The sequence below is a fragment of the Rhinopithecus roxellana genome, chromosome 13 (genome assembly GCF_007565055.1).
Source record: "Rhinopithecus roxellana isolate Shanxi Qingling chromosome 13, ASM756505v1, whole genome shotgun sequence".
In the NCBI taxonomy this organism is placed as follows: Eukaryota; Metazoa; Chordata; class Mammalia; order Primates; family Cercopithecidae; genus Rhinopithecus; species Rhinopithecus roxellana.
In genome coordinates, this window is record NC_044561.1 from 130,629,442 (window position 1) to 130,643,700 (window position 14,259).

At 42.8% G+C, this 14,259-nt stretch overlaps 1 protein-coding gene across 6 annotated transcripts in view; it reads right to left on the reverse strand.

Moving 5' to 3' along the window:
* Positions 1 to 14,259, reverse strand: part of PRMT2 (protein arginine methyltransferase 2) — a 32,298-nt gene extending 18,039 nt beyond the window's left edge. For 3 of the 6 annotated variants that reach the window (XM_030914014.1, XM_030914013.1, XM_030914009.1), the window contains exons 1-4: positions 13,675 to 14,259; positions 12,441 to 12,535; positions 4,925 to 5,029; positions 4,077 to 4,259 (exon numbers count right to left, since the gene is read on the reverse strand). In XM_030914014.1, coding sequence (XP_030769874.1) covers positions 4,077 to 4,259; positions 4,925 to 5,029; positions 12,441 to 12,479 — 327 coding nt within the window. In that variant the 5' untranslated portion in view covers positions 12,480 to 12,535; positions 13,675 to 14,259. Of the gene's footprint in view, positions 1 to 4,076; positions 4,260 to 4,924; positions 5,030 to 12,440; positions 12,539 to 12,883; positions 12,993 to 13,674 lie in introns of all 6 variants that reach the window. The other 3 variants (XM_030914011.1, XM_030914010.1, XM_030914012.1) reach the window with 3 other exon arrangements.

Genomic DNA, 14,259 nt, shown 5'->3' on the forward strand with positions numbered 1-14,259 from the left:
AAACCAGATTCCCATCGGTTCACATCAACACAGGAATCAATTCACCCAGAGGACACGATTAATCTAAACACTTCTGTACCTAAAAACAGATCTTCAAAATACGTAGCGCAAAACCAATACAGATGCAAGAAGAAACAGACAAATTCACAATTATCATCAGAGATTTTAACAGTGTGCTCTCAGTAACTGACTGAAGTAGAGAGAAAAATTGGTAAGACTGTGGAAGGCCTGGACATCACTGTCAACCAAGTTAATCTCATTGGTATTTAGAGAACACTTCACCCAACCCCCTATAACAGTAATAATAAAAAATATCTAGGAACAAATTGAACAAGAAAAGTGTAGAACCATGTATGATAAAGAGATATTATCCTTATCTTAAAATGCTAAAAGATACTAAACAAAGCTTAAGTAATGGGAGACTGAGAATCAATGTTATAAAGATGTCACTTCTCCCAAAATTAACATAAACATTCCACGTAGTACCTACTAAAGGAGGAAGCACAACAGAATAGTAAAATTAGTTTCAAAACAGTAAGTGCCCAAGGCTAATGAGGAAAATGCTTTAAAAAAAAAAAAGAACTGCTGGAGACCTAGTTCTTGCAGAGCCTACAGAGGTGCAATGATGAAAATGATGAACCACTAGGAACTGCAGTAAACAGAGCAGTGAAACAGCAGCAATTCTACAGCAGACCCCTGAAATCCAGAGCACGACAAACGCAGCATTTCACATCAATGGGAAGGGAACTGTCCAGTAACTGAGACTGGGATGACTGGATATTTGTGGGCATAAATTAGGGCGGAATTTTACATTATATTTCTTACAACAAATAGATTATAGATTGATTTGCAATCTCACAGTTTAAAATAGGATCAGAAGGCTAGGCAGGGTGCCTCACCCCTGTAATTCCAGCACTTTGAGAAGCTGAGGTGAGAGGGTCCCTTACACCCAGGAGTTTGAGGCTACAGTGAACTATGATTGCACCACTGCACTCCAGCCAGTCATACGACAGAGTGTGACACCATTTCTAAAAAACATAAAAAGTAAAAATAACACAGAATCATAACGGTTCTGAAAAAAAAAAAGTGTGGGTATTTATAATCTTATAGTGAGGAAGGTTTCTCACAAAGAAAAGAAAAACATATTAGGCTATACAAAGAAAAAAGTTCTATGTGGGAAAAAATTTCACAAAGTCACAAAAATTCACAAATTCAGGCTAAATTACTTAACACACAAATCAACAAAAATCAAAAGAAAGGGGCAAATAATATGAAAGTTTACAAAAAAAGAAAAAATACAAAAGGCCAACACACACATAAAAGATGATCAATCTTACTTAGAAAATGGAAATTAAAATTAAAAGATGCCATATTTAACTTTTAAGATCAAAGTCCTTTTTCACCTCGATTTGCAGTAGGGAAATGGGCTTTCACACACTATCAGTGGATCCATGCCATGGTCTGAAATGTCCCCAAAAATCCATGTGCTAAAACTTAATCGCCAGTGTGATGGCACTAAGAGGCCACCTTTGGAGGTCACGATGAAAGGGCTGGTGGTGGAAGAGGCACTCCCAGCCCTCCTGCCTTCAGCGTGAGGACAGCCAGGAGGCGCCATCTTGGACACCAAGGCCAGTACCCCCCCAGCCTCCGGAACTGCGAGAAACGAAGCTTTGTTCTTCATAATTTACTCAGTCTAAGGTATTTTGTTACAGCAGCACAAACTTAAATTACACACTCAGTCATGTGTAACTAGCAAATCTTTCTGGAGGGCGAACTGGCAACATCCACTTAAGGAAACCACACGAGTACACACACACACCACACACAACCCCCCCCAGGAATTTACCCTATAGAAATTCTAAACAGCATTTAACAGGATTATATAGGACTCCATTACAGCATTATTTATCATGATAAAAAGCTGTTAAATAACCACTGTCCAAATAGCAACAGGATCCTTTTAAAGTAACACAATGCTCTGCAGCTGTTATAAAGAGTGACAGGTGCCAATATGAGAGATCTTCAAAATAATACAGCTACGTGAAAAGAGCCAGGTGAAGAGCTGAGTGGTAGAACAATGCCTTTTCTATACATTACAAACATAAAATAAATTAGGTGTCACTTGGACTTCATAAGCACAGAGGAATCTGGTGGGCAGTGGTTCTTTGAGCTGAACCGCCCTCGGAAAGATTTGCTAATTACAGGCAGAGCTGGGAGGTTGGCATTGGCTCTTTATTATGTATCTTTCCTTAATGGATAGAAATCACTAACCACGTACAGACACGAATAGTTTTTAACACTTCTAACTGTGAAATATGGCATACCTACAAAAAAGTGCAATAAAAAGTATCTGCACAGTTTATCAAGTATAGTTATACAGCAAACACCTCCATATCCAAACACCGCTGTATCTATATCCAACCCCAGAACACTGCCAGCACGTCAGAACTTCTGACTCAGCCACGCTGGTCCCAGAGCCTCCCCCACCAGCAGGTAACCTCCAACCAACTCTCAGGGGAGCCACTCCTGCCCTCAGTCAGTCTCACCACCCAGGCGCACTCACAAACAGTACCTTTTGGCCGAGCACGATGGTTCATGCTTGTAATTCCAGCCTTTTGGGAGGCTGAGACAGGAGGATCACTTGAGGCCAGGAGTTTGAGACCACTCTGGCCAACACAGTGAAACCCCCTCCACTAAAAATACAAAAATTAGCCAGGCATGGTGGCACGCACCTGTAGTCCCAGGTACACAGGAGGCTGTGGCAGGAGAATTGTTTGAACCCGAGAGGCAGAGGCTGCGTTGAACCGAGATCCCGCCACTGCACTCCAGCCTGGGTAAGAGAGCAAAACTCTGTCTCAAAACAAACAAAAAACCTTCTAATGTGGCCTCTTAACTTTATATAATTGAGTCAAACATTATAGATTCTTTGCCCTATTCCTTCTTTCGCCTAACATTATTTTTATAACATTCACCCTGCAAGTAACTGTTTTCATCTAGTTTTAAAACGTAACCAGAGATTGTTGCCTAGACCATCGGGTTATAGGCAATTTCTCTATGGTGGGGAAAAAAATTCAGTAAGCTGTTTAGAAGTTGGGCTTTTATTATTTTTTTAGGGACAGAGTCTGGTTCGATCACCCAGGCTGGAGTACAGAAGCGCAATCATAGCTCACTGCAGCCTTGAACTCCTGGCTTCAAGTGATGCTCTGACCTCAGTTTCCCAAAGTCCTGTGATTACAGGCATGAGCCACCACACCTGACCTAAGTATTATTCTTCACAGATTTATGGAATTCTTTCTATTTCTTTTCTTTTTGAGACAGGCTCTCGCTCTGTAGCCCAGGCTGAAGTGCGATGGCACCATCACGGCTCACTGCAGCCTCGGCCTCCAAGGCTTGAGCCATCCTCCCACTTCAGCCTCTCGAGTAGCTGGGACTACAGGCATGCACCACCATGCCCAGCTAATTATATATATATATAGTTTTTTGTAGAGACAAATTATATATATATATATTTTCTCACTATGTCGTCAGGCTGGTCTTAAACACTTGGCCTCAAGTGATCCTCTTGCCTTGGCCTCCCAAAGTGTAGGGATTGCAGGTGCCAGCCACCACACCCAGTCTAATTTCATTTTTAAAGTAAAATTTACTACTTTAAAAAAAACTGCTGAGAGAACATGTACATAATCTCACTGCTCAAATCATCTCTCTAAGCCAGGGGTCAGCAAACTAAGCCATGGGCCAAATCTAGCCCACCACCTGTTTTTGGACGGCCTCCAAACTAACAATGGTTTTTACACTTTTAAATCAGTTAATCCAAAGAATAATTTGTGATACACGAAAACTGTATAGTATACATTCAAATTTCAGGGTCCATAAATAAAGTTTTATTGGAACACAACCCTGCACACTTTATGTGTCATCCACAGTGGCTTCCACACAACCATGTCAGAGCTGAGTGGCTGCAACAGAGACGCTCTGGCCTGCAAGACTATGGACCTGCTCTGAACGATGCAGTAGGAACTAAAGTTAGAGAGAACCCACCGCCTGGCCAGCTGAACAGGGAATTAAAAAAACGATACCAGAGTTCCGTAGCTGCCGAAGTACTCTTCATCCTGCCACGTGTCTTCAGGGTCGTACTCATCCACCTGCTTCCCCACATGGTTTGCTGGAATGTACCCACAGCAGCCTGCACGCTCGCCCCACCACCAATCTGCAGTGGTTTGTCTTAAGATAAGAATTTTTTCTCCTCTCAAAAAACTGAGCTGGAAAAAAAAAGTTAAAATTCAATAAGAAAACCAATCATCGGTATTTCAAGTGTGGCTCAGTAATAAATCCCACCGATGGTGACAAAATCACAGAGATTTCAAACAGGAGTCAGTGGGTAATGACAGCAACTGAGAATGTTTGCAAGTGACACCACGACTTAGCGATACCTCTGGAACATCCACCTGAAAGGAGGGCACAGCTTAACCCGATATTTTTTTTAAAAAGGAGTAAACATTTTCAAATGGCTTAGGAGAGAATTTCTCAACAGCCTCTTCATTGTAACTCAACTATGCCAACTGACTTACTGGAGGTTTAGGCTAAGAAATACCTGTCGCAAAGTAAACAAAGCTACATCCAAGGAGATACAGCTTGATATATTTGGTAGTCTTACTTTTCATCAACTGGGTGGGTTCTAAATTCCAAGTAGAAACCAGAACAGGTGCTTCTGCCCCTGGCTGAGGGTCCCCACTCCACACCTGGTATTTTCACACGTGCTTGGAGCAGTACTGGTTAGGCTGTGAGCTTCACACACAGGTCTTGTGTGGCCCTAAGCATCTGAATACTTCTTCATTTAACTTTGATATGACTTCTGCAAAATTTATCTCATTTTGCCACTGAACATGCTGAAAACCACAAAGCACTGTCCACCACACATGGCTACCTGGGTCTCATCAGTGGCAGCATAGTCTGCGATGGCCACGAACTCCTCTGGCTGTACTCCCTCCTGCAGGAGACCGGCCTCACTGCACTCAGCAGGCTCTTCTTCCTGCTCAAAGCCAAGGAAAGGGTGAGGAGAGGACGTGGGAGCCTTTTTTTTCTTTTTCTTGGCTATGTTATTAGGATGGTTTCAAATTTCAAATACAGATTCACGTGTCCAAGTATTTATTATACAAACCATCTGGATCATCGTTACTACTATAATCAAAGGCTGTCACCTTCACTCTAAATTTCTTCTAAAAAAAAATTTGGACCCTAAAAGAGAACATCAAAGCAAGAAGTCAGAAACAGGCCCCGCCAGTGTCTGTCTGGTGAGGAGCCCTTTTCCTTCATCGGCCACGCTTCCTGAAGGTGATCATCAACCCCACGAAGAGAAACCAGTGTGAGGACAGAGCCGGGGGCCCAGCGTCCCAGGCAGGCACAGCCAGGAGCCTGTGGAAAGAGCTGATGGCAGGGCACAAACTTCCACGAGGCAGCAGAGCCCAGCTTGGGCCCACAAGGGTCCTTGGAGCCTCCCCCAACCCCTCCTTTTTTTTTTTTTGAGACAGAGTCTAGTTCTGTTGCCCAGGCTGGAGTGCAATGGCATGATCTCAGCTCAGCGCAACCTCTACTGCCTCCCAGGTTCAGGTGATTCTGATGCCTCAGCCTCCCAAGTAGCTGGGACTACAGGTGTGCACCACTACACCCAGCTAATTTTTTGTATTTTTAGTAGAGATGGGGTTTTGCCATGTTGCCGAGGTTGGCCTCGAAATCCTGAGCTCAGGCAATCCACCTGCCTCATCTTCCCAAAGTGCTAGGACTACAGGCATGAGTCACCATGCCTGGCCATCCACTTTATACAAGAATAAGTTTGCCTGGAAGACATCACTGCAGAGGGCAGAACCTCAAATCACACACTCCAGTTCAACGAATCAACCCTGTCTCAACACAAACACTTTAAACACATTTTCCTAAACATAAAAGTAATTCGTGTTTACTTTAGAAAATGTGTGAAAACACCAAGTATACAGAAGAAAATTAAAACCTCCTGTAATCTCACTCACTGATCACAGATAACAGACAGCACACTGGTGTTTATACTTTCAGACTTTTAAAAAAGTGGACACGTAGCACAAGTACAAAGCGTTCACTGGGTTCACACAATGAGCCTGTGACCTACGGTTTTCACTCTATGAGCTCTGAATATTTTTCTTATTAAATATACTTCTAACACTATTTAGTATCTGTAGAGTATTCCAGTCTATGAATTATCCAGTTTCCTAGTCTCGTACATTTAGACTTCTCAGTTTTTACTATTCTAAATTATGTTAAGATGAACTTCCTTCAACATAAATCATTCTGTATATACCTTAATATTCTTAGGGGTAAGTCTCTGCACATGAACTTGATGGGCCGAGACTATGTGTACTTTACGGCTTTTGATTTTACCACCCGGTGCCCTCCAGGAAGGTGTTCCTTGGGCTGCTTGCTGAGAGGGAACGGCCAATCTTCCCACACTCTCACTCAATAGATACCAATCACTGTAGTCTCTGTCCACCGGATGGGTAAAAATCACTTTCTGAGTCCATTCGCCTCTTTGTGTGGTTAGACGTTTTTAAAATACTTGCCAGCATCTTTTTTTACCTTGTTAACTGCCTGTTTGTACCCTTCATGCTTTTCCCTGTGCCAGGAGCACGACTCACAAGGCAGCACTGCCCCCTGCTTGCTCTCCACCCCATCACTGATCCACCCAGCCCAGGCAACCCTTACTAACCCCCGGTGTGCGGCCTTCCACACCCCCACCATGCCCATGTCATACACAAACCCCTGTGTACACATATACATACACATACATACACACACACACACACACACACACACACACACCCAGGCCCTTTCTTTGCTTGGCTTTTTTTTTTTTTTGAGATGGAGTCTCGCTCTGTTGCCCATGCTGGAGTGCAGTGGCACAATCTCGGCTCACTGCAACTTCCACCTCCCCAGTTCAAGCAATTCGCGTGCCTCAGCCTCCCGAGAGGCTGGGACTACAGGTGTGTGTCACTATGCCTGGCTAATTTTTGCATTTTTGGTAGAAATGGATGGGGTTTTGTAATGTTGGCCAGGCTGGTCTCGAACTCCTGACTTCAAGTGATCTGCCCACCTCAGCTTCCCAAAGTGCTGGCATTACAGGTGTGGGCCACCAAGCCTGAACTGCATTTTGCTTTTCTTACACAATACCTTCTGGAAAAACTCTCCAACTGTCAGAACCCTGATTTACTACTTTCAATGGCTATACGATATTCCATAGCAGGAACTTCACTTGATTCTTCAGCCATCCCCCATTGATAGACTTTGTCTTGGGATCCAGTTTTCTACCACCATAACTGATGCTGCAACAAAAGAAGTCTGTGCACAGATAAGCTTATGTGATGACATTTTATTTCTGCGGGATAGATTGCCAGGGTTGAAGAATATGCCTTTTTTTTTTTTTGAGATGAGGTCACCCTCTGTCGCCCAGGCTAGAGTGCAGTGACACGATCCTGGCTCATGGCAATCTCCACCTCCCAAGCTAAAGCAATCCTCCTACCTCAGCCTCTCAAGTAGCTGGGACTACTCTTTGTATAATATAGATCCTATTTGACATCTCAAGAAATTTTTTTACCAACATGTTGTTTTCCCAGTTATCTTGTTTAGGATCAGCAACTTCAAGAGTCAGGTCAACAGAAATTTTCCAAACTGAAGCACAAAAAGAAAAACGAACAAAAACAACAACAAAAAAAACAAATAAGAATAGAGCATGAGACATGTCAAACAGCAGCAAGAATTCTAACTTACGTTTACATGGCGACCCCAAAAAAGAAGAGGGAAGATGAGGCAGAAAAAAATAAATGAAGAGATAATGGTGGAGATCTTTCCAAAATTAACAAAAAAAAGATCATCAAGGCCAAAGTGGGTAGGTCACCTGAGGTCAGAAGTTTGAGACCAGCCTAGTGAACATGGTGCAACCCCGTGTCTACTAAAAATACAAAAAATTAGCCAGGCGTGGTTACTCGTGTCTGTCATCCCAGCCACTTGGAAGGCTGAGGCAGGAGAATTGCTTGAACCCAGGAGGTGGAAGTTACAGTGAACTGAGATCACACCACTGCACTCCAGCCTGGGTGACAGAGCGAGACTTCATGTCCAAACAAAACAAAACAAACAAACGACAACAAAAAAAACTCATTAACTCACAGAGTCAAGAAGCTCAACTAACCCTAAGTGGGAAAAACAAGAAGAAAACTGCTAAAAACCCCCAAAATGAGAAAACTCCTAAATGCAGCCAATGTGAAAAAGGAATACATTACGTTTAGTGGAACAATAGTAAAATATTGCTGACTTCTCATCAGAAACAGAGGCCAGAAGACAGTAAAATGGCATCTTTGAAGTGTTAAATAAAAACTGCAAACCTAAAACCCCGAATCAAGCTATTCTTCAAAAATGTAGGCAAAACACATTTCACAGTTTGACACAGCAGACGCACACTAGTAAATATAAACATACAGCTGTCAGGTTGAAGGGAAATGATCCCACATGAAAACACAGAATGCAGGAAAAAGGGAAAGACCTCAAAAAAGGCAAATAATAAATTGGGGAAACATAAAAGACTATTTAACTTTATAAAAAAAAGACTCAACAACGGCAATTTATTGTGGGGTTTACAACATATGTAAAACTAAAATGATACATCAACAGTACAAAATATGGGTGCTGGTAAATGAAACTAATTTATAAGATCTTTACCTTATGAAGTGGTTAAAAAAAAAAGACTGAAACTGAGTGAGGATGCATATTGCAATTTCTTGGGAAAACACTAAAACAACATGAAAAGATACAGCTAACAAGCTAGTGGCGGAGGTGATGTGGAATTATAGAAAACACTGTATTAATCCACAAGGGCAGGAATGCAGACATGCGCAAAAAAGAAATGTGACAAATATAAAACAAATAGCAAGATGTTACACTTAATCATATGAGTCATTACATTAAATGTTAATAGACTGAATACTCCAATTAAGAGGCAGAAATTGTGTTTAACAGAGGGACCAAGAAAAGACCTAAGAGCTAGACCTGACTAGCTCTTTACAAGGAAAATGCTTTAAACATAAGGACTGGAGGGGAAAAAAAAATACACACACACACACACACACACACTTTATTATTATAGAAAATACTTTATTTTCTATAATTTCCCTAAGAATGGGAATATTTCCCTATGCCAGGAGCATGACTCACAAGGCAGCACTGCCCTCTGCTTGCTCTCCACCCCATCACTGATCCGCCCAGCCCAGGCAACCCTTACTAACCCCCTGGTGTGCGGCCTTCCACACCCCCCCATGCCCATGTCATACACAAACCCCCGTGTACACATATACATACACATACACACATACATACACACACACGCACACACTCAGGCCCTTTCTTTGCTTGGTTTTTTTTTTTGAGATGGAGTCTCGCTCTGTCACCCAGGCTGGAGTGCTATAATAATATAGCCGGTATAGCTATACTAACATTAAAAAAAGGTACATGCAAGAAAAGAAGTATTTATTAACAGGTAAAAAGACAGATATTTTATAAAAAATAAGGTCAATTAATCTGGAAAACAAAACCTATACTAAATATATACACCCAATAACAGGGACTCAAAATATACAAAGCAAAAAGTGACAGAACCAAAAGGAAAAATAGATATATCTACAATCATAGTGGAGAATTTTTAGTAACTGATAGAAGATGACAAAAAAAATCAGAAAAGATATAGAGTTTTGAACAATACTAATAATACATTTGATCTTAATGGCATTTATAGAATGCTACACTCAACAACTGCAGAATACATAGTCTTTGCAAGTACTCATGGAACATTCACCAAAATATTCCATATGATTAGAATATAAAGTAGGCCTGAATAAATTTCAAAAGACTGAAATTATAGAGGATGTTATGTTCTCTAACCAAGGTAATTAAAGCAAAATTAAATAAGAAAAAGTAAAATTTCCAAAATGTTTAGAAATTGGTCAACATACTTTCAAATAGTTCAGAAAATTTCTAATTTCCACTGAATATATTAGAAAATATTTTGAATAATGAAAATGCAATGCATTTAAATATGTGATGTATAGCTACAGCAGTGATTAGAGGAAAATCATAGCTTTAAAGACTATTAAAGAAATGTTTAAGATCAATTATCTAAGCTTCTCTCTCAGATGCTACAAAAATTAACCCAAATACAACAGAAGGAAATAAAGACAAAAGCAGAAATCAATGAAATAGAAAAACAGAGAAATCAACACAGATAAAATTGGTTCTTTATAAAAATAAAATTGATAAAACCCTAAAAAACAGACTGATCAAGTGGGAAAAAAGGAGATAAAATACAAAGTACCATTATCAGACATCTATTCTATAATGGAGGGTAGTATTAACAGGATGAACACAAGTATCACTGAAGCACCACCATGACCCTCAAGTAGTCAGCAAAATTAAAGTAACAAGATACCATTTTTTAACCCATGAGGCTGACCAAAACTTAAAAGTCTGATGCTGTCAAGGGTTAGCAAGCACTATTGTGGGCTACTGACAGACCTGTGAACTAGTAAAGTCACTGTGGGCAACAACTGATCATTACCCAGTAAAACTGAAACTTGCAATCCCTTGCGCCCTGCAATGCCATTATTGGAGCACAGAGGCATGTAGAAGGATGGTCACTACAGCATTGTTCGAAATAGAAAAAACTAGAAACAACTCAAGTGTCCAACAAAAGGGGAATAAGTAAAATGGGGTATATGCCTACTGTATAGCAGTGAGACTGCAACAGGCCCATACACATAACTATAACTAGGATATTTTATACTTTCAGAGAAGGAACACACTACAGGAGTACCCTACAGTGGCAGGATTGAACCAGCATCACACACATATCAACAAGGACAAATTTCCCAGAGCTAAAGGTAAATGAATAGGCAAGCTACAGGTGACACTGAGAGTATGACACCACTTATGGAAACTCTAAAAAGCACACACAAACAATATCATATGTCATTCAAGGATATCTATATAAGACACAGAGGTATAAAAAATGCTGCAGTGACACAAAACAGATGCAGGATTCACAGTAGTGTTTGCCTCTAGAAAGAGAAGAGGAAGAACAGGACAGAGATTGGGGAACAAACTTTATCTAGAGGGTTGCTTTTTCTTTTTTAAGATATGAAGTCTCACTTTATTAGCCAGGCTGGAATGCAGTGGCTATTCACAGACACAACCAGAATACACAACACCCTCAAACTCCTGGCCCCAAGTGATCCTCCCGCTTCAGCCTCCCGAGTAGCTGAACTACAGACACATCCGACAGTATTTTTATTTTATAAATATATATATATGACTTAATGTACACTGTTTAATGCACTTGATGTTTACAATATCATTCTGGAAATGTCCTAATATGTGTTAAATTTATCAAAAGAAAAATAAGATGTCCACGGAATTAGAACATTTTATGAATAATTAAAGAAATTAATGAAAGATGCTGACTATAAATAAAATTCCTATATATAAAAACCCAGGCCGGGCGCGGTGGCTCAAGCCTGTAATCCCAGCACTTTGGGAGGCCGAGACGGGCAGATCACGAGGTCAGGAGATCGAGACCATACTGGCTAACACGGTGAAACCCCGTCTCTACTAAAAAATACAAAAAACTAGCCGGGCGCGATGGCGGGCGCCTGTAGTCCCAGCTACTCGGGAGGCTGAGGCAGGAGAATGGCGTGAACCTGGGAGGCGGAGCTTGCAGTGAGCTGAGATCCGGCCACTGCACTCCAGCCTGGGCGACAGAGCAAGACTCCGTCTCAAAAAAAAAAAAAAAAAAAAAAAACCCAAATGAAAACAGATCATTGGAATGAAAGAGAAAAAAAAGAAAATATTAAAATTGACATAACAGATACGGAAATGCTTTTTTAAAAACAGTATCTATTATTCAGTTGGTGAGTTTTACATAATCAACATTCCTTAAAATTTGAGGGTTTTTTTACTGCTAACTTGAACAAAACTACATGAGTACCCTAGGCAGAAACAGTATGAATGCACAAATCTTTTCTAACGTGTCCAACTTGCCTTCAATATATTGCTGATATTATGCCTGAAATTGTATTGAACAGCTCAGAAAATATGCTTGCTTTGCCATTTCACATACCAAAAATGGAACCCTAAATGAGGGTGATATTTAGGGCCTAAGTATTTCCTTGGAAGTGTTATGGTGCCCAATGCAGGATGTCATCTTAGAGACACTGTGTTTCCTCTGCCTCACAATCTTCGCATTTAAGCATTCTACTGCTGGTGGCCACCTTCCAAGGCACAAGTCAAGCTCCACCACATCTGTGAGCTGACGCTTAGCTCTCTGTAATGTTCACATTCATTAAACACAGATTTTTAGGAACTGGAACCGAAATTACCTGCGATTCACTTCTGGGACAGTCGCCTGATGTTGCCATAGTTCTCTTAGGCTCTGCCTCATAACTGCTGCTTTATTTCATTTTCTTCTCCATTTCTACTTTTAAAAAGAGAAGGAGACACAACGTACTTGTTATATTGCTTAATAATTAAGTTCACTTAACTTCTATGGGGCATGATGTCCTCTACCAAACAGAAGTAAAATGTGTATGTGTAAAGAATAGTATAGAAATGAAAATTTACAATTCTTTACAGAGACAAAAGCATTTAAAAATCATAAACTTCAAATAGTGTGTTTTCTTCACTAGTCTGAAAGGTGTTAATCTTATTCATTTGCTGAAGCCTGTTAGTTTCTGTTAGATCAGGTGTCGACTTAAGGCAATAAATCAATATTCATTCATTTCTTAGAACTGTGATAGCTTTAATTCCAATTAAAAGTCCCTACCTGGGACTTTACAGTGTTTCCACTAACAGGAACCAAGGTCTGCATCTTCCAGTCTTTTCCTTCTTCTCAATTCTTATTTTTCCAGTGACAGTGTAATCCACACTCTGCTCTGGGACCAATATGTTTTTTCAATTGCATAGCAATTGTTTAAAACGCATGCTTCACTTCTAAATCCAGATTTGAAGCTTATTTTTGTGATACTGCTAGTTACAAATGCTTACTGATTCACATAATTATATTTTCATTGGAAAACCTGGGTCCAAATTGGGAAGGGGTCGGAGTGGAGGCCGGGGTGCGTGCAGGATCCAGCTCTCCTAAGATGCCCTCGGAAGGAACAGGATCATGGAGGGTGGGAACAAGTGGCCAACGAAGGGCGGTGAGAAGGGGGCAGGAAGCGAGGTGGCCACGCGTAGACGCAGAGGCATGAGAGGGTCAGGCTGGGCGAACGCCCAGAGCTACCGGGTAGAGGCCGTCGGCAGGTGGGCGTGGTCGCGAAGGGCGTGGCAGAGATGGTGGGGTGGGCGTGGCCGCAGAGGGCGAGGCCGTAGAAGGCGCTGGATGGTGGGAGTGGCCGGGAAGGGGCGCGGCGCTCAGTGAAGGGTGTGACGGGGACCCAGCTCCCGTTAGGACACCAGGGCAGGTGGCAAAGATCGCGAAGGCGCTCGGAGGCCCCAAAAGGGGGCGGAGGCCTCTGTCCGCCAGCGACGCACACGCAGTGCGAGGACGCCTCACCTGGCCTGTCCTTCCTTACTTGCAGTTCAGTCACCTGAGCGGCCCATCAGGACACCTACCTCAGCCGTGTTTCTCCGCTGAGCTCCGCGTCCACACCGCCAGCGCGGCGTGGCGGACGGTCTTTTCCAGGCGCCTGAGCCAACGCCCTCAACGCGCGCAAGCGCAGTGCACGCAGGCCGTCAGCCGAGAAGTCCCGCCCAGAGTCCGGCGCCCCGCGCAGGCGCAGTGCTCAGACGGCCCACCCTTCCAGGGGAGCCGAGCCACCGCCCTCGACTCGCGCAGGCGCACCGCTCACAGACCGGCTGCAGCTTGGGCTGCGCAGAGTACCTCACGTCTGAGCCTCCCGCGCTCTTGCGAGCCGAGGCCCAGCGCCCCCTTGTGTGGAGCTTGTCCCCAACCGCCCCGCCCCGACGCGGGGGGCTAGGTTTGGGGTCTGACCCAGGGCGCGGGGCGGGAGGCCGACCTGGGGCGGGGGGCGGGGTTGGGCCCCTCACGGCCTGGGAAGCGACAACCCCTACGAGCCACAAAATGGCTGGGGGTTGGGGGACCCCAACCTCCTCGTGTCTTCCCGCAAATAATTCAGTTAACTTTCGCGTCCGCGCTGCTCAGTGTGCGCCCTCTGCTTTCTTCTAGACAAGTGGAAG